The 18,306-nt window shown below is 54.7% G+C and overlaps 1 protein-coding gene across 7 annotated transcripts in view; it reads right to left on the bottom strand.

Moving 5' to 3' along the window:
- The window catches only part of BCAR3 (BCAR3 adaptor protein, NSP family member), a 221,007-nt gene that overhangs the window by 15,943 nt on the left and 186,758 nt on the right, over positions 1 to 18,306 (bottom strand). For 6 of the 7 annotated variants that reach the window (XM_032487113.1, XM_032487116.1, XM_032487114.1 and 3 more), the window contains 4 exons: positions 9,397 to 9,525; positions 6,089 to 6,531; positions 2,782 to 2,885; positions 1,071 to 1,723 (listed from right to left, as the gene is read on the bottom strand). In XM_032487113.1, the coding sequence (XP_032343004.1) occupies positions 1,071 to 1,723; positions 2,782 to 2,885; positions 6,089 to 6,531; positions 9,397 to 9,525 (1,329 nt within the window). Of the gene's footprint in view, positions 1 to 1,070; positions 1,724 to 2,781; positions 2,886 to 3,679; positions 3,815 to 6,088; positions 6,532 to 9,396; positions 9,526 to 18,306 lie in introns of those variants that run through there. The other variant, XM_032487118.1, reaches the window with a different exon arrangement.

Here is an 18,306-nt window from a genome sequence, read left to right on the forward strand (position 1 = left end):
GGAGCCTCAGTCAACTGGGGAACTCCCAGGGGCAGTGCTCTGAGACTCGATTTCCTGCCTTGATTCATGACCCAGGAAAGTTATTTAGGAAAAGCCAGTTCCTCAATAAGCCCTGACCTTTGAAGCTAATTGACTTCACTGAGATACAAATGAAGAGGGCTTTAAATCTCCCTATGGTCTTATCTGTTGCTCAGATAAAGGGATCCGTCTCTTTCTACTGACGGAGGGCTGAGTGCCCCCCGGCCTGAAACATCTGCCTCCTAGCAGCCTCTCTCTGAAGGACGAGGTTGCCTGGGGCCACCTGTGAAGTAAGGCCGCCCGTGTCTGAAGCAGTGCTTCCTGTCACACGTGATGGTGCTGCACACACGTACTTACGGAGTCACCTGGAAAGAGAGTCGCGATATGTTGTTCGACGAAAGACAAGGGTGTGGAACAACGGCACGTACAGACCGGTGCCCCTTCTGTGGAAAACAAGTAGCTGTGCCCACACTGATTTATGTGCACCTGTTTGCAGAGCAGATGTTGATTTTGTGTGATTTTTGTGTTTTCTCTTAATCTACGTTGTATGCTTTTCTAAAATTCCACCTTGCAATTGTGTTCTATAATTTTTCTGAATTGGGCAAGTAACTTTAAAAATGTTTATCCTGATGACCATTTTCGTAACGATGAAATCAACATACAACGTACGTATGTATAATGTATAATAAAACAGACGCCACCAAGGCCCTGCTACTCCAGAAGCTACATCTTCATCTACAGTCTAGTCTTCTTCGGGCTTGACTTCCCCAGTTCTGATGGAGTGGAGGCCGGGGAAGAATTAAAAAGTCCGCGCCAGCCGGGGAAGGGCACTGGCAGGGGTGGGGAGGAGGCGGCAGCTGGCCATCCCTGTCCCAGGTGAGTTTTACAAGCTTCCTGCCTGGGCAAGGGTTGTCCTGGCCTCTGGTTCCCACCCCTTAAATAAACCCCCACACCCAAGTTATCATCAGAGCAAAGGTAAGGCAGCGTGAAGCCCAGCCCAGTCCCCCTGCGGCATGCTCGCACGCCAGCCCACCCCGCGCGCTGGCACCCACCTTGCAGTCCACACTCAGCACGTACTGTGCAATGACCCTGGGGTCCTGGGTGGTGAACAGTTCTTTCGCGCGCTTCAGCATGGCCATTTCCAGGGGCTTGTTCTCAGGGGGAAGGAGTTTCGACGCGAAGTCATTGGGCTTGAACGAGGAGGCAGTCTCCAGGAGGGGCATCACGAACGTGCCCTGGTCCTCCTGCCCCTTGTGCCCCGGTGCCGGCAGTGGCCCCCAAGGCCCTGCCCCGCCATCATCGTCAAGGATCGCGTAGCTGGTGCCAGAGTTCCGGGCACCCTGTGGCCCGTTCTGCTTGGCTGTCAGCAGCTCCACGTAGCTGTCCTGGGCACAGACGGGCGGCCCCGCCACCCTGTCGCTGCTGGCGGCCAAGGCTGGGTTCAGTTCGCAGTAGTTGGCCTCTGAGTTGAGCCAGGTGGAGGGAGACGAAGGAGCCTTGAGGAGGGGTGCCTTGCAGGGCTTGGGGGGCGGCTTGGGGCACAGCTGGCTGTCTGAGCCCCTCAGTGCCTCCCCCGCCCTAGCATCCGAGGAGACCCTCCGAACCACCGCCGGGCTCAGGGTGGGCTCGCTGCCCGTCCTGAAAACCGGTGAGTTGGGGCAGGGGTTTGTGTCCACACCCAGGGACTGAGGGGGCAGTTTACCACCTGTGGACAGTAAGAGAGGGTCAGAAGCTCAGCTGTGCAGAGGACACAAAACAGACAAAAATGGCGGGATGGCTCCCCGCCCTCAACTCATGCCTTGGGGTTTCGATTTTCACTCACAAAAGACAACTCAGCCTGCTCACTGCAGGCTGATCTAGGGCAGTCAAGAGGAGGCTAAGGACTAAGCTGGCCCCACCCCACTTCTGGGGGAATTCTAAATCCCACTGATGGCCGACAGCTGGACTGCAATGTCACTTTATGTCACAGAAGGTTAGTACAGTCAGAACAGGGAAAGACTGAGCTTGGAGGGCAGAATCCAACCTTGCCCTGGGAGGTTAGCCACGTGACATAAAGGGGGGCCCTGAATCACTCCCAGTGTCGGGGAGGAGCCCAGCTGGCTGTAGGGGAGAGCCAGCGACAGACGGGGAGGGGGGAGAAAAGGATGCTGAGATAACCCACGGTGAAGCAGTTTACGCAGGGGCATCAGAAAAATCACCTGTGGTCCCCAAGGAAGGTCAGTTACAAAAATAATGAAAAGCACTCCCATGGGCTGTTAACACAATTGCTTGTTGGTTTCCCCACGTCCCACACCGTCTCTCTTCTGGTTGTGATGGAGAATGGAGAGGAAGAGGGGTCTGTGCGGACAGCTGCTCCACCAGGGCCCCAGGATCAACCCACCGGCCTCTGCCCAGGGAGGGACCAACTGGGGAGGCTTGTGCGTCTTGAAGACCACCAGTCAGAAACTGGGCTTAGAATCAGGAAACCTGAGTTCAAAGGCTGGCCTCACCGCTTACTAGACAGGTGACTCCAGGGACAAGTCACTTAATATCTGCGCCAGTTTTCTCAGCGGCAAAGAGGATAACCAAGCCCTCCTTGAAGGCATGTGTTGCAGCCGGAAGCTAGCGTGCATACAGCCCGGAGACTCACATCTGAATACAGGTCTACAAACCCCTCACCCTACAGCCTGCAGGCACACAGTCTTAGTCATTCCCCAATTGCGTGACCACAGAGGGCAGAGGAACTCTGTCATCCTCCTCCCTCCCAAACTCCCGAAGACCTACCAATTGGCAGGTAACTTTCCGACTGGTGGGCTTTGAGGGACAAAGCTCTTCGGTCCTGCATGTGATCCAGGCAGGCTGGCTGGCTACCACTCTTCTCTTTATTTCTGAAGGAAAAGACAAGCGGGGCAGAAACACATCATTAAATCGTAAAACCTTTAGGCAACGTTGTAGAAAGTTTAAAAAAAAAAAAAAGATTGCTCAGATGAGAGTGCTCCAGCAAACCCTAACAGTAAAGGAACATCTGCCGGAGGACATTACCGGCAGGGCGATGAACACCCCACGGTGCCGTGGGCCCCGTCCCCACGATCGATGCACCGGGCCTAGGCTGCCTGCTCTGAGTCTTCCCATCCCACTAAGCAGAGCAGGCTAGAGGTTTCATGACACTCTCAGGAAAATCTGCTGACCTGGAATGTGTACTTTTAACAGAGCCTAAAATTACTCACAGACCCGGGAGGAATGACGTGTGTAACCAACATGCGTTTCCCACCAGGCCTCACAGTGCCACAGTTAGGAAGGCAGCTGTGGGGCAGTTTCCCTTTCACTGGAAATCTCCGCATCCCCCAGTCAATCCCCAAGATCGCCCGGGGAAGGCTGTCAAACCCAACCAGGAGGACCCCACGGGGGGACCGCTCAGCCAGCCCCCTCCCGCTGCGCTGGGGAAAGGGACGCGGGTCACAGAGCACAGCCGCACAGGGAAAGCGGGAACGGAACTTCCCGCATGGTTAGCTAGCATCCCTCTGCCCCGTGCCGGCCCAGGTTGGGGATTTCTCTAATTAACAGCAAAGAACAGAATCTCTCTTTTGCTAAAACAGAAAGCACTGCACCAGCCAAGTCGTCATGAACTTGAACCGACCCTCTCACAGGCTTATGTCACAGAAATCACAGAGTTCTCTCCTACCTTTGCAAGCGCCAAGGAGAAGAAAACAAACAAGGATATCCCCAGACGCCCAGCAACAGAGGAATTCCGGCAACCCCTCAGAGACAAGGCAGGGCAGAGGGCAAATTCCAAACAGCAGTGGCTTCTGCGGAGCGATATTTAAGCAGCGCTCACCAGCGCTCACCGCCAGCGGTCAGACTCCACCGCCCGGATCCCCGGCCCAGTGCACACCTTGGCCAGCCGGCCGGCCAACCAGCACGCCTGACGTCAGGGAAGGTGCGGGGCCTCGGGCGGGGGGGGGGGGGGGGGGCAGGGCACCGGGCCACTTTTCCCGTAGAGCCTGGCCCAGCCCCACACGGAGGCATTGCTGGGCCTGCAGCCTGTGCCAAGTGGTGACAAGGCTTAGGGAGGGCTGCTCTCAAAGGGCAGTCTGGAGTGGCTCTGTTAGGCTTGTCTCGTCCACTCAGAGACTCTCAGTCTTTCATTTTTTTCGTTTTATGAGTAGGAGGTAATTGGGTTTACTTATTTATTTGTATTTGGAGGTGGCTCTGGGGAATTGAACCCAGGGCCTCGTGCATCCCAAGCAAGCGCTCTACCGCTTGAGCTATACCCTCCCCCCTCATTTCTTATCTTAAAAAAATATTTTATTTTCAACCCAGGCCGCTGAGGGTGGACCAGGAGGCCTGCCCAGCACATTCCTGCAGGGGTTCTGTGCGTCACCCTGGCTTTGTTCATGGCATGAACTCCCTGCTCATGAGCTCAGCAGTCAACGCCCCCCCCCCCGAAAGAAACAGAAGAACGGTACCCCTTTCATATCTTAAGGGATTTCATGTCCCATCTTATTACCATGAAAAGGAGAATTTCTAAATAGCAGTTCCTGCCTCCCTCCCTGTAACTGCCTTGAGCTGTACACTCTGCCGCTCCCCAGAAAACAGTCATTGGCAGGAGTATCGACACTTACCAACCACTTCTTTTGTGCTGGCGCTGTTCTAAGCACTTTGTTTATCCTAAACCACGTAACCCTTGAAAGCCCCATTTTCCCAGACAAATTAAGTGAGGCCCAGAGAGGGTGAGTAGCTTGTCCAGGGTTGACCAGGTCAATGGTGGACAAGGGTTTGAGGCCAGGTGGCAGGGTCCACAGCCAGATGCTGACGAACATCTACCAGAGCTTCCTGGCAGCACATGGCTGTCATTGGTGTGGCTCTCAGGGTCCTGTATTTTGCTTCTGAATTTCTGTAGTCTAGAAACTACAGTTTAAGACAGTTCCTTCTGGTCCAGGAAAATAAACCAGTGGTGGAATCAAATGTGCTGGGTAAGCTTTGACGCCAGGGAGCGGGTAACCGAGGGGCTGGTCTGGTCTTTGCCCTACTGTGTTCCGTTCTGTCTGCTTTCCTTTTGTGGCAGTTAGACAGTGTGCACAAGGACTCCTCACCCCGCGGGCGGCGGGGCCTGTAGGAATTCAGGGACGTCCCTGAGAGTCCATGGCAGGCCCTCAGCTCAGCGTCTGGTTCTCTGAACCCTTCTTTCCGCCCGTTCCCCGAGGCTCAGACTGCAGCCCCCAGGCTCTCGGAATCTCCTGTGTTAGGAATCTCATCTGTTCTGACCGAGTCAACCCCTCTTTCCACCTAAGCCTTCAGGGCTAACTTCCCTCCTGAACCCCAGAACTGCTGCTGGACACTGGCACTCAGCGAGCCCACCACCGCGCCTCAGACTCAGCAACTGGCCTTTCCTCCAAAGACTACCCACGCCGGCCCCTCCCGTGGTGTCCTGATCGCCGTCCTCCATCCCCCTTACAGGCGGGAGGCCTGGTTGGGATCCTGACTCTCGCTCCCCACCCCACCCCCCGCACAGCCTGGCCCCCCACGACTCACTGGCTGGTGTTCCTGCGCCCTCTCCCTTCTCCCTCCTCTTCTTAGGACACCCTGTTCCCGAGTCCAGTCTTGGAGGCTTTCTGCAACCCTACGCTTGGCCTGGCCATCAAGGCCTCCCTAAACCTCCCGGCCATCCCCTTGCGGACCCTTGCCCGGCTCCAGCCATGTACTCACTCCAGGCACAAGCCTGCCCTTTCCTGCCTCTGCACTTACACTCACACCGAGCCCCACTCCCTCCGTGGGGACACCCTCTCCTTGGCAGCATCCATCCTATCTTCCTAGCCTGCAGACCAGCCGGAATCCTACCTCCTTCCCGAGGTCTCCCCCGGCCAGCCCTCCCCTTGGTCAGCAACGGCATCAACTACTTTTGGCACCACCTCAACCGGGAACCAATCAGGCACTGCCTCGCGACAGCTATTCCAGCAGCACGTGGCATTCTCATCAGCGTCCCTCATCGCTCCCGGGCTCCGGGGTCAGCGCCTCTGCCGGCGGAGCCCAGCCTGGGCCCCCGACCGCGTGCCCCCCACGGTCCCAGCGCCGCCCAGGAGGCCTGCCTCACCTGAGGAGGTTGCCCCGGGGAAAGCTCTGCTCTCGGGCCTGGGGGCCGCCCACGGTGAGGCTCAGCCTCTTGGCCGCGTCCGGCCTTCCCTCGGCGGGGCCGCCCCCCGGGGCCGGGCCCGGGGCCAAGCCGTAGCGCGCCTCCAGGCAGCGCAGCGGCAGCGTCCGGTTGACGGGCTGGAAGATGACGGCGCCGCTCTGCCGGGACACGGGCCGCCGGCTGCCCACGTAGCAGCGCACCAGGTCGGGCACGGAGTCGAAGCGCTCCGTCTCGAACTGGTACTGCACGCGGCGGCAGGCCTCGCTCAGCCGCAGCACCGAGCGGCGGATCCTGAAGTGCTGGGGCAGGCTCTTCCACTGGCAGGTCAGGACGAAGTTTCCGGGGCTGGACAGGGAGTCCCGAACCAGGAAGTCGCCGTCCCGCTGCACGAGGCCCTCCGACACCTGGGCGACAGAAGGCAGAGTGAGGCGCAGGCCAGGCGCCCCGCCGCCGGCCGACAGGCCGTGCTGCCGCGCCTCTTCCCAGCCGGCTCTCGACTCTGTCAAGTGTCACAGTCTTAGAAGACTTGCTCACCAACCGACTCACGGTCTGCTGGGCGCCCGCCGCCGAGGCCCGGGGGTCGCAGCGGCGTCCCGCCGTCCCGGGGCCTCTGCTTTCCAAGGGGAGGGTTCTGCTTCGTGAGGACGGGACCAGCCGCAGGCCTGGCCCGCCAGGCGCCGCGAAGCTCCGGAGGAAGCAAGCCGGGAAGGGAGGCAGTGTGCTCCCAGGGGGTGGGTGAGGGCTGCCCTTCAAAATGCGGTGGTGACAGGACACAAACTCGTGGTCGCCAAGGGGCAGACTGGGAGTTAAAAACTTGTAGATACTGACAGGTATATGCAGAACAGATAAACAAGATTATACTGTATGGCACGGGGAAATACATACAAGGTCTCGTGATAGCTCACAGCGGACAGAAAAATGTGACAATGAATATATGTATGTTCATGTATAATTGAAAAATTGTGCTCTACACTGGAATTTGACACAACACAAAATGACTATAACTCAATAAAAAATGTTAAAAAAATAAAAAATAAAAAAAGACAATTAAAAAAAATACAGTGGTCAGGAGGGTGCCAGGAGATGACATTTATGCAGACCTGAAGGATGCGAAGTGACAGAATATAAGAAATAAGGAAACTTGTGTCTTGGGGTCTGAGTCTCCCCTCCCCTGATAACTGGGGGAAGGTGTTTGTCAGCATCCACGAGTCACCCTCAGAGCCCTCTCCTAGGACCCCCCTCCAGGCCTCATTGCTCGGGGGGAGGGTCCACATGCAGGTGGAGGCCAGGCACTGTGGAATCAGACTCTTGAGTGTGGGTTCTAGACACACTGATTACTCTGGAGGGCCTGGAACAAAGCGGGCCAGGTCTCTCATCTCACAAAGTTACTGGGAAGATTACATATTTGGATGCATAATATATGCAAAGCCCTAGTCACTGCCTGGAGCACTAAACGATGCTAAAAAATCACTGACTATAAGGATGCTGGTACTTATAGCAAAGGAGACTTCATACTGTGTGACAGTGTGACAATGCGGTTGTTCCTGTGGCCAGGCTGCCTGGGTCTGCACTCTGGCTCTGCTGTGTGACAAGTTACATGGACAAGTTATGCTCAGTTACATCATCTGTAAAATGGGGGTAATATTGGGCGACGGTACAGCTCAGTGGTAGAGTGTGTGCTTAGCATGAACAGGGTCCTGATTCAATCCCCAGCACCTCCATTTGAAAAACAATTAAAACCTTTTAAAAAGTAAAACAATAAAGATATGTTAAAATATTAAAAATAAATAAATAAACGGGGTGATGTTACTGCAGAGCAGCTATAAAGACTTGAAGGAGTAAAGTGCCAGCTATGACCATCATTGTCATTGTCACAGCCTTTAGCTACACAACCTGGAATGATGTATCGCTGAAAATTTACACTCACGGCAAGTGGGAAACAGATTACGTGATCACAATGAGAGGGATGGCGGTGACAGACATCAGTTTTATAAACTTTGAAAACTCTTCCAGGACATTCCAGTGTTTGATCAGTTAGCTCAGTACGTATGTTACCATGGTTACTTTAAAACTGCATCTTTGCCTTGAAAATGTTTTCACACAGAAATTCCATTTCTTGGAATTGAGCCTAAGGAAATAATTATAGTCATGAACATAGTCGTCATCTTAAAGGACATTGGTGAGAGTGTCCAGTAAACAGTGGAGCATACAGTGGACACACAGACAATGCAGACTGGCACAGAGGAACATTTCATAGCAGGAGAAATCTCCCAGTATCGTTAAGAAAAGAAAGTGGGCTGCAAAAAAGTTATGTGCAGTGTGAGCTCGTACTTGAATCAGGAAAGTCTGGCAGGATTTATATCAAAACGCTCCTAGTGGTTTATCTCCAGGAGGGAGAATTCAAGTGAGAATTAAATTTTCTTCTTTCTACTCTGTTTTCTATTTTCTACAATCCATTTTAAACTAAGAAAAGAAGCAAAGTTAGAATCAGAATCCTTTCTTTGATGGTGCTGAGAAATCTGCTACATGAAAAAAATAATTCACAACTTGATGCCCTTCCCCCACCCCCAGCCACCCCTTTCCCGTCACGTTGTGACACTGGGTGACTGACAGCTCAGATCAGGTTGCAAGAAAAATCCAGGGGAAACTCTATACCTCAATTCTGCACTGATTTTATTTTTCAGTTTCTATGCTATTAAATAAAAATGACAATCACACCAAGTACATCCTGGCTGTGGTTCTGCAGCCGCTGCTATGGCTCCTCTTCTTCCCCACCTCCAGGCTGGGGGCCCGGGAGGGGATGGATGGAGAGTGAATAACCGTGGGCCCCACTAAGGCACAGGCGGCCTCTGTACCACCTGCCCTGATGATCCCTTTCTTCACCTGAAATTAAACCACTGCCTTAAGAAGGAAGCAGGCTCCAAAGGGCGTGAGCTGCAGGCAGCTGGCCAAGACTTCAATTATCTGAACCACAGCCCAGCCTCACACTTCTCAGGCACCACCCTGCGTGCTGCCTCCTGCCCACTCCGTGTTCACCAGCCACAGAACGCCTGCTTCTCCTCCGTCCACTCACTGGCCGCGGGGAAATGTACTTTGGATCCTGACCTTAGCCCCTCCCAGGGTCTCCTGAGAGACAGGCCTCAGCTAAGTCCCTGCACTTCGTAGTATTTCGTTTCAGCTGCACCGGGGCTCGCTCCTAGTGGCCTTGGCGTGTGACCCTGCAGGGTCACGGGTCTGGGCGGTGCACGCGGGCGCAGGGGGCCGGGTACCTGGCGGGGGATGCGGCCGTGGTACCAGGCGTGGCTGCGCAGGTCCTCGCTGCTCAGCAGCAGCTCCTCCTCCAGCTCCTTCTTCAGCCTCTCGGGCGTCCTGTCCATGACGTGCCTCTCCTTGGAGAACTGCAACACAGGGCCAGCAGTCACCTCCCGCCCTGCCCGGGCCGCCAGGCCGGCCGGCTGCTCGCAACGGCCTTGTCGTTGGCTGCTTTGCTAATCAGCTCAGTGTATGCCCAGAGCCCTGGTCAGGCAGGGGAGCGGGATGATGGTTACAATTAGCTGTGGCCTTTCACTTCTCTGGCCCCAAGTGTGTGGTAACATTTTCACCTGCACATGGGGACTCTGACAGGGGAGTCGGCCAGTCTTCTCAGGTAGCAGCTGAAACCTGGGGAGCAGGGCAGGGGGCGCCAGGCACGTCTCGGCCCTGGAGCTTGCTCAGTCTGCTCCAGGACCGTCCTAACACGGAGCTGGGCAGCACGGAGTCCCCTCCGCCCACGGTCCTGGGCCTGCAGGACAGCGCTGTCCCACGTGCCGTCCCCGGGCTGGGAGCGAAGGCTCTGAACTCTGTGCTCCTGGCAAACGCCAGTTCAGGAACCAAGTTTGCCTTTAGAAACGTTCAGAGCAATCGGACAGAGGAATGTCATGTCTCTTGAGTCTACTAATAGAAGTCTAAGTTTGTATTTTGTCTTTTTAATTTCATTTTTCCAGTATTTCATTTTTTAAGACAGATTGGAAACTGCAACTTAAATCAAAACAAAGAACTGGCGCTTCCCCTCTGACAGGCTGAGAATCACTGGTCTAGGTCACCGCACAGAGGCAGGGCAGGAGTTCCGGGCGGGCAGCACTCATTCTGGGTTTAATCAGGAACCCATACCCGCCTACAACAGCATGTGAACTGAACTTGGACACCTGCCCGGTTCCCAGCAAAGCCAGGCTCAGGGACTGTGGCTGAAGGTCACGCGCACAGGAAAAGGCAGTGTCCTTGGGTTTCCTCAGCTTCCCCAGCTTGGCCTCAAAAGCCCACAGGAATCACAAAACTACCCTCATCACACTGCCCTGCACCTGAGCAAGGAAAGAGCCCCCTCAAACATCCTTCAAGAAAGAAAAAGACGGGATTTTCAGCTAGGCTCTTCCCCTCAGCCCAGGAGGGCACTGCCGCAGAATGGCTCCGGGCGCTTTCAAGGCGGGGCTCTGGCTTCCTAGCGTTCACCTCTCCCCCCTCCTCCCCGCACCACTCTTCTCAGAGGCGGGCCCTCAGGAGTGCTTGATGGATGGGCTGAACTCCCATCAAAGAGACGCGGATGCTGGCGGCCCACGCGCCTGCAGGCATTAGCAGTGATGTTTGACACCATCGGCTTCGATCATTAATTATGTACAGGTACATCTGACGACAGCGCCCTGGGAAGGTTTGAGGGCAGAACGCAGATCATCAGCCAGGCCATATCCGCTATTCCTTTACTGTCTGTCTTGCCTCCTGCTAGACTGTGAGCTTCACGAGACCAGAAGCCCATCTGCCTCCTTCCCCACTGCCCTCGAGCGACGCTGGAACACATTCAGCACTCGCACTCAGGGGATGAACAAACACCCCAACGTGAGGAATGTCTGTGACTTTTCTTAGTTACGGAGGTTCTTCCCGTGATGTTCCTCAACCTCCCCCTCTCTTACAGGGAGATGCCACCATGTGACTAAGTCCTGGCCAGGAAAGTTAAACCGCCACTTGGGTGGGGACTGCCATGCTGAGAGGTGATGGCTGGAGCCGCAGCACCACCCTGACCACGAGGAAGCAGCCACACAGTAGGACTGGGAGGACCCAGGTCCCTCACGATGGTGAGGCCACTACACCAGCCCTGGATTGCCAGCCTCCAGGTCTTCCATGTGACCTTCTACCTTTTTTTAAGCCTGTTTATTTTGGGTGTTCCTGTCACTGGCAGCTGAACTAACTCCTAACTTAGACTGTGACCCTGGCCTCTATTTAGCTGCCCTGACAGTCTGAGCACCCAGCCTCAATCCCCGTGCTGAGCCCTGGGCCCCTTCCTGGTCTGAGCTCTGAAAACGCCGCAACAGGCCCTATCCTCTGCGTAACCTTCCGCTCACCTTCCAGATCGAAGAGCTATTCCCACAGTTCTCTCGGCATTCTCCCTGCTCTCTGATGCCCAACTCCCAGGCCACCCCCAACCCTCTCTCTCTTTCTCCACATCTCATAAACAGCAAGGGCTTTGAGGTTTTTTTTTTTTTTTTTTTTTTTTTTTTTAGCATTTTATATGCGACAATCTTTTACTCCAGGTTTTGAGATAACACTGCTTTACACTTGTTACCAAAAATATAAAATCAGCTGTCTTGTTACTTCTGTCCCAACTCCACAGAGGGAAATCCACAATTACTGTTCTCTCCCGCTGTGGACTTGGGAGATGGGGCAGGTACCAAGGGAAGGACCGAGGGAGGGAGTAAGGAGCAGTAAGACGGACCCCCTCAAACAATCTGGGCTAGAAGACCAAACTTCAAAAAATACACCCTTAACCTCCTGCGTAATTTGTGAAAAGTCAGGAGGTCACACAGTGGTCTAGTTTGTATTTTGAAGGGGGGGAGGGGAATGGGAGGGAAGTGAGACGAAGGGGGAGTGGGAAGGGCGGAGGCAGAACCAGAGGGAGCGGGCAACTGCAAAGGGGGCTTCACGCCCAGCCAGGGAGGGCTGCTTCTGCTGCACGGAAAGGAGCCAAGCTGGCTGCGGGGAGCATCTGCGCCAGCGGACCACGCGGGCAGGGTCTCCCAGACGCCTGAGGAGGCCACTCCGCAGCCACCTGCGCACGGCCACCCTCGCGATTAAACAGTGGGGATTTGTGGGGTAGAGGCCGCCTGAAACTTCCACTTACTATTTTAATCATACATATTAATACAGTTTTTATTTTCCCCAAGTGCCTGTGTTTTATGAGACCTTGACCTTGCTGGCTCTGATTTTGCCACGGCAGGCGTAAGGGCTCCGACGGGCGGTCAGCCACACAGCTGGTGACGAGTGGCCATCTAAGGACATCTGGCACAATGTCTCCCTGGGTGTCTCTGAGGGCACTGTGACTGTGCGCGAGCAGCGGGGAGACCAGGCTGGGGTTCCTGCTTCCCAGGACAGGCGCACGGCACGCGTACTGCAACATCCGGCAGAATTATGATGGCTTCCCCCAAACCACCAAACTTTTGCAAAAAGTACACCCATCCACTTAACTGTCCCCACTCTGGGAGGGATCTGAGTTTTCCCCTGAAATGCAGCCATGTCAGTCATGGCCTGGACGAATTTGGGGGCCTTTTGGGCTACAAGGTAAATTCTGGTGACTTGAGGTAACACAATGGTACCTCAGCAATGGTTTTATCCAACTGCATGTTCGCCAGCGTCCTCTGATGATTGCGTCTACTAACGCCCTAAGAATCCTCCCGCCCTTCCTTAGGCCGCATTCTGAGGAAGGCACAGAGGAGAGGAGCTCTTCCTCACATACCACTCGCGCCGCTGTTGTCTCACGCACAGCCCAGAATCAAGCTGCAGGCTAAGCAGAATGCGGCACAGGCCCCGGCACGCCTAGTGTCCAGTCTCGGGCACAGAGGGGCCCAGGCCTACAGCTCACACCCTTTCCTGTTCCTGCAGCCTCTTCCCCTTGCTCCTATTTGCCAGCTTTTTCACATTTGTTTCTCTCCACCTCTTCTGAATTCAGTGCGCCTCGGAACTGGCTGGACCCAGGCCATTCTCACACGCTGTCGGCACAGGGCAAGCGGGCAGCGTGACATCCCAGGGCAAGTGCAGCGCAGCTCTGCTCTCTTAGGAAGTTCACCCTGAATGGAAACGAAGTGCTCACTGGCCCTTCGGACTTCCTATTCTTCAACTGCCAGACAGAGACAACAAGAAAGTAATCACGAATAATCAAACTCTGCAGCAAATGCTAGAAATGATCACATTATATTAACACAGCTTATTCTTCAAGCTCAAATTCTCTAGCTATTTGCCCCTGAATCTGAACTTCATTCCGAAAAGACAAGCCTGACTCCTTGTGTTTTTAGCCTCTTATCTGTAGGGGAGCAGGTGGCAGCGAGGGGAGGCTGGAGACAGAGTTGAGTTTCACTGCACCAGCACGGGCTCCGGCCGCCCTGAGCTCACAGCCCACGGCCCACGGCTGCTGGGCACAACCTCCAGGGGACAGGAAGCTGCCAGACTTTGGGTCGAGAACATTCTGCCCACGAGTCTTGCCAGGTTCATTCCAGGACCAGATCCAGCCATGGCCACCACAAGAGAAGGATGTGGGCAGGACATGTATCTTCTACTCCAAGTCTTGCCTGAAACGGATCCCCCAGAAGTTCGGGAGTCGTTCTTTTTTGGGGGGTTGGGGATGTGCGAAAATGTGCTATGTACATTAATTAAGCAGTAACTGGAGCAGGAAAGTAAGGAAGGGAGGGAGGGGGAGGCGGAGGGAGGGAGGGCTAGTGACTCCCCTGTGGCAGTCGCCCACTCACACGGCCCCACTTCTAACAGGCCTGGGTCTGGGGTCTGAGATGAGAGGCAGGTCAATGGGTAACTAGGGCAAATGCAGGGGGTGGACAAGGCCCACAACTGTTCAACCACACTGAAGTTTGGCTAGGAAACTCGTAAATGACCGTACTTGTCACTTTTTGTGGAAGCCTGAGTCTAGCTACTACTTTCCTGTTGCAGGCCTTTTAACAGTCCTGATGTCAATGGCTGTTACAGCAGCGTTTAGGAGCACGGGCCACCCGCCCCCTCCATCCACAGGCCTCTGTGCCCCTCGCCAGCTGTGTGGCTTTGGGCAAGGGACTTCACCTCTCCACAGAGCCTCAGGCTCCTAGTCTGCAAAACGAGGGTAACGATACGTGAGGAGAGGTTGCTGAGGATGAAGCGGATCGAGGTCTGTAAAGCACTGACAGTACACCCTGGCACACCGAGGGCACTGTTAGCTGTTGTACAGACTTGTCTCAGAATGCCGCTCATCTGGTTAAACAGAACGAACAGTCCGCATTTGAGGTCTTTAAGGCCTGATGCCTGGAGGCGTAGGGGAGTCAGCGTTTGGAAGGAAGTTTTTAAGGAAAGCTTGCTGAAGTGTCCACTGGCTACCCGAACAGGCTTCTTCAGTCCTCTTAAGAAATCTCACTGCTGCCTGCGCCAGGCTGTCTGGTCTGGTTCCTGGGTGGGGACCGCCCTAGCTTGTTGCGGCTGGCTCCAAAAATCACGAGCATCACTCTGATCTGGAATGAACATCTCTGTAGCTCCACACAGCCGGCAAGTCTGGTCTTGACAGGCTGGAACAGCCAGAGCCCAGGAGATGCCTGGAAAACATGTTTTGGAGGCACGGAGCCAGCTCCACCGACGTGCTGGGAACCTCGATTAACAAGGAAACCCACATTTCAACAGTTCCGCAAGGAAGAAAAGCTGTTCCAGCCCAGGGAGGAATGGAGCGTGGGGTCTGTCTTCCAAGGGCTGTGTGATGTGAGATCCTGCATTTCAAATCAGGCCCAACAATGGGGCCCAGCCTCTCAGGAGGCTAGTGTTCCTAAGTCTGGGGATGAGGGAGGGAGGGTGTGTGCCCCGTGATCAGAGCTCAGAGGGGGCTGTGGATGCCTATTGGCACGGAGGAGACGGTTGAGAGGATTAGAAAAGGATGGCACCTGCATTATGATGAGTATTTACTTTACTCTCTCCCGGCCTGTAGGAAAAGCTTACAGGCCCGGTAGAATTTAAAATCGTGCAAATCACCAGGAAAGACCATGTCCCCAGGCTGGAAGCAGAGAATGGAAAGGAAAAGACTGGGGAGACGCCAACTTGGGGCCACCAATAACCATGGCCAAGCAATTTGCCAGCCTTCAGGGTGCTGGCAGGATGACAGCTGTCCCTGCCCTCACGAGGCACAGTCTCCTGGGAGCCCACACAGGGAGCAGCTCAACACATCCCTGAGCTCCAGCGGCGGCTGGGATCTTTTCCTGCCCCTCTAGCTCCCTAGCCTGGGCGAGTTACCCACCTCTTTGTCCTTTGGTTTTCCCCTGTATCAAAATGGCCCCATTTGGGGAGGGGAGGAGGAAAAAGAAGATGGAGTATCAGGGTTGGCCCTTGAGGATGAAACTTGAGAACAGTAAGGGTGTTTGGGGCATTTGAGCCAAGAGGGGTGGGGCTTGGTGGGATGGAGGTTCTGGCTTGGGGGAAGAGGGCTGAAGCAGGTGTACACACACGTACGTACACACGTGTACACACACACACACACACCCCAGTATCTCCTCCTCCCCCCAGGAGAGCTCCATCTTCTCTCCAAGTATGTGGTTCAGACCCACCTCCCTGGCCACGGCTGGCTGACCCGGGTACGGGTCCCTGAGCCAAGCTGGCCCGATCAGAGCTCTCCCTGGGATCTCTCTAAGTGCAGAGTGAAGGACACCCTATCCTCTGGTGAGAGCACTGTGAGACTGGAAGCATGAGAGCTGCTTCAAGTCTGATCCACACAGTGAGTGGATGACATCAGGGTAAGGAGAAGAGGAGGCAGAGGACGGGTCCCAGTGGCATATGCACATCCCAACCCCAGCTGATTGTATCAACCAGAAGACTTGCCAGGGACCTCAGTTAGTCTGCACTGGACTCCTGTCACTTGTGACCAGAGAAGTCCTGATCTGGGAAGGCAGGGGTCAGACAGATCGGATGGAGGGGAGCCTGGACCTGCAGGCTGAGGGGTTAGACCTTCACACTCCAGATAGTGAGAGTTACTGAAAATCTCTGCCCAAGAAGGCAACGGGTACGAAAAATGATGCTTTTAGATGCATCAATCTGGCTGCACTGAGCAGAAGGGACTGGACGAGGCTGGGGTTAGTGGCACAAGGCCAGCTCGGAGTCTTTCGAAATGTGCTGGTGGTGCCCAAACACCCACCTCATCCAGCCTCTAGGGCTGCTGCCGTGGTGGGGATATTTACCAGAATCCACTTCAGAGCCCAGATGTCAATACGGATCAATGGAACTCCCCGCCTCTGCAGAGCCAGCTCGCCTCCCCCTTTCCCAGTCACTGGCGCCTCCTCTGCCCTCATTACTCAAACCAGACCCCTCAGAACTGCTTCCTTTGATCAAGAAATTCCTGATTCTTCCTCTCACCAAGGCCCGCTCCCACCCCCGCCACCCTGCCCTGTTCTCCCTGAATTTGTGTAACAGCCTCCTGACAGTCTGCAGTCCTCCACCTCCGGTGCTACAACTCGCCACCTACAAGCCACAGACTTGCCACACCATCCCTGCTCGGAGACTGCCGTGGAGGGGAGCCCCGGCCAGGGCTGACGTGAGAGCCGGAGTCTCTTCCAGCCCCTGAACTTCCCCTGGATGGATGGGCTTTTTATGCCTAGTTTTCACTCTCCTGGGGCTGAGACCTGGTCCACAAGGGACACAGACCCCATCCTTCCCTGTGCCCCCAGACACCTGAGCTTTGGACACATGACATCCTTGCAGCCCAGTGAGCTGAAGCAGCACCCTTGCCGTATACTGACACCCATACAGGGACCCAGGTCTGAGTCCACTAGCAGGCGTAGGTCACAAGATGGCTGCGGACGGCTAGGTGAGGGTCCCAAAAATTAACCTGCCAAGGCTCGACAGATGGGGGAGCCAAGCAAGGGTACCACCGTTATACAGTGGGGTCCACGAGTCAGTAGGTGTCGGGCATTAAAGTTTTTAGGATTTTATTTAAAGAGTCCACATGTTCCAAAAGGCTCACAGTCACCTACAAATAAAACCCAAAGCCTTCATACGGCAGGCGGGGCCCTTCTGCATCTGGCCCTGAGCCGCCTTTCTGACATTGACACGCACTGACACAGGGTCCTGGTCGCAGGAGCCTTCCATGGCTCCCTGAACGCACAGCCCTGCACTTCCCTTCTCCATGGCTCCGTCTCGTGGTCTAGAGACAGAGACTTAGCTGCAGAGGTGCCACTGTGCAGCCTGGCTGGGCGCAGGCTGGGAGTGGGGGAGCGGCTGGAGGGGAGTCAGATGAGGCAGGCTGGGCCTTGAAGGCCACACTGAATTAGTTTGATTTTACCCCAGAGGGCAGGGAAACCAGTAATACACTCTATGCAGTGGGGGCGATGCGGTCGCCAGGCATGAGCTCCTGGAGGGCAGAGGCCTTGCCTTATTGTCTGTGGCTCCCAGAGCCCAGCTTGGTGACTGGCACGCAACAGGTGCCCAGCAAACACCCACTGAGTGGAACCAAGCTTGCCTTCTCGCCCCCCATGTGGTGGCTTCCTTGTCACTGGGTGGGGAGAAATAGAGTTTGGAAGTTGGTCAAGAACAGGTGACAAAAACCAGAAAGCCCAGAAATGAACCGACACCCGTATGGGAAATCAGTCTACGACCAAGTAGGCAAGAGTACACAATGGGGAAAAGGCAGTCTCTTCAGTAAGTGGTGCCAGGAAGCTGGACCACCACATGCAGGAGAATCAAACCACACACCCTATGCAAAATAAACTCAAAATAGACCAAAGAATTAAACATGAGACCTGAAACCATAAAATTTCTAGAAGAAAACCTAGGCAGTGTGCTCCTTGACACCGGTCAGTCTTCATGATGTCTTTGGATCTGTCTCCTCAGGCAAAATGAACAAAAGCAAAAATAAACAAATGGGACCGCACCAAACTAAAAAGCTTTTGCACAACGATGGAAACTTGATGAAATGAAAAGCCTGCCTGCTAAACAGGAGAAGATATTTGTAAATGATATATCTGAGAAGGGGTCAACATCCAAAATACATACACAGCTCATACAGCTCAGTATCAAAAAAACAAACAACCCAATCGAAAAACGGGCAGAAGACTTAAACAGACATTTCTCCAAAGAAGACATACAGATGGCCAACAGGCACAGAAAAAGATGCTCAACATCACTAATCATCAGGGAAATGCAAGTCAAAA

The sequence above is a fragment of the Camelus ferus genome, chromosome 9 (assembly GCF_009834535.1).
Source record: "Camelus ferus isolate YT-003-E chromosome 9, BCGSAC_Cfer_1.0, whole genome shotgun sequence".
Lineage (NCBI taxonomy): Eukaryota > Metazoa > Chordata > Mammalia > Artiodactyla > Camelidae > Camelus > Camelus ferus.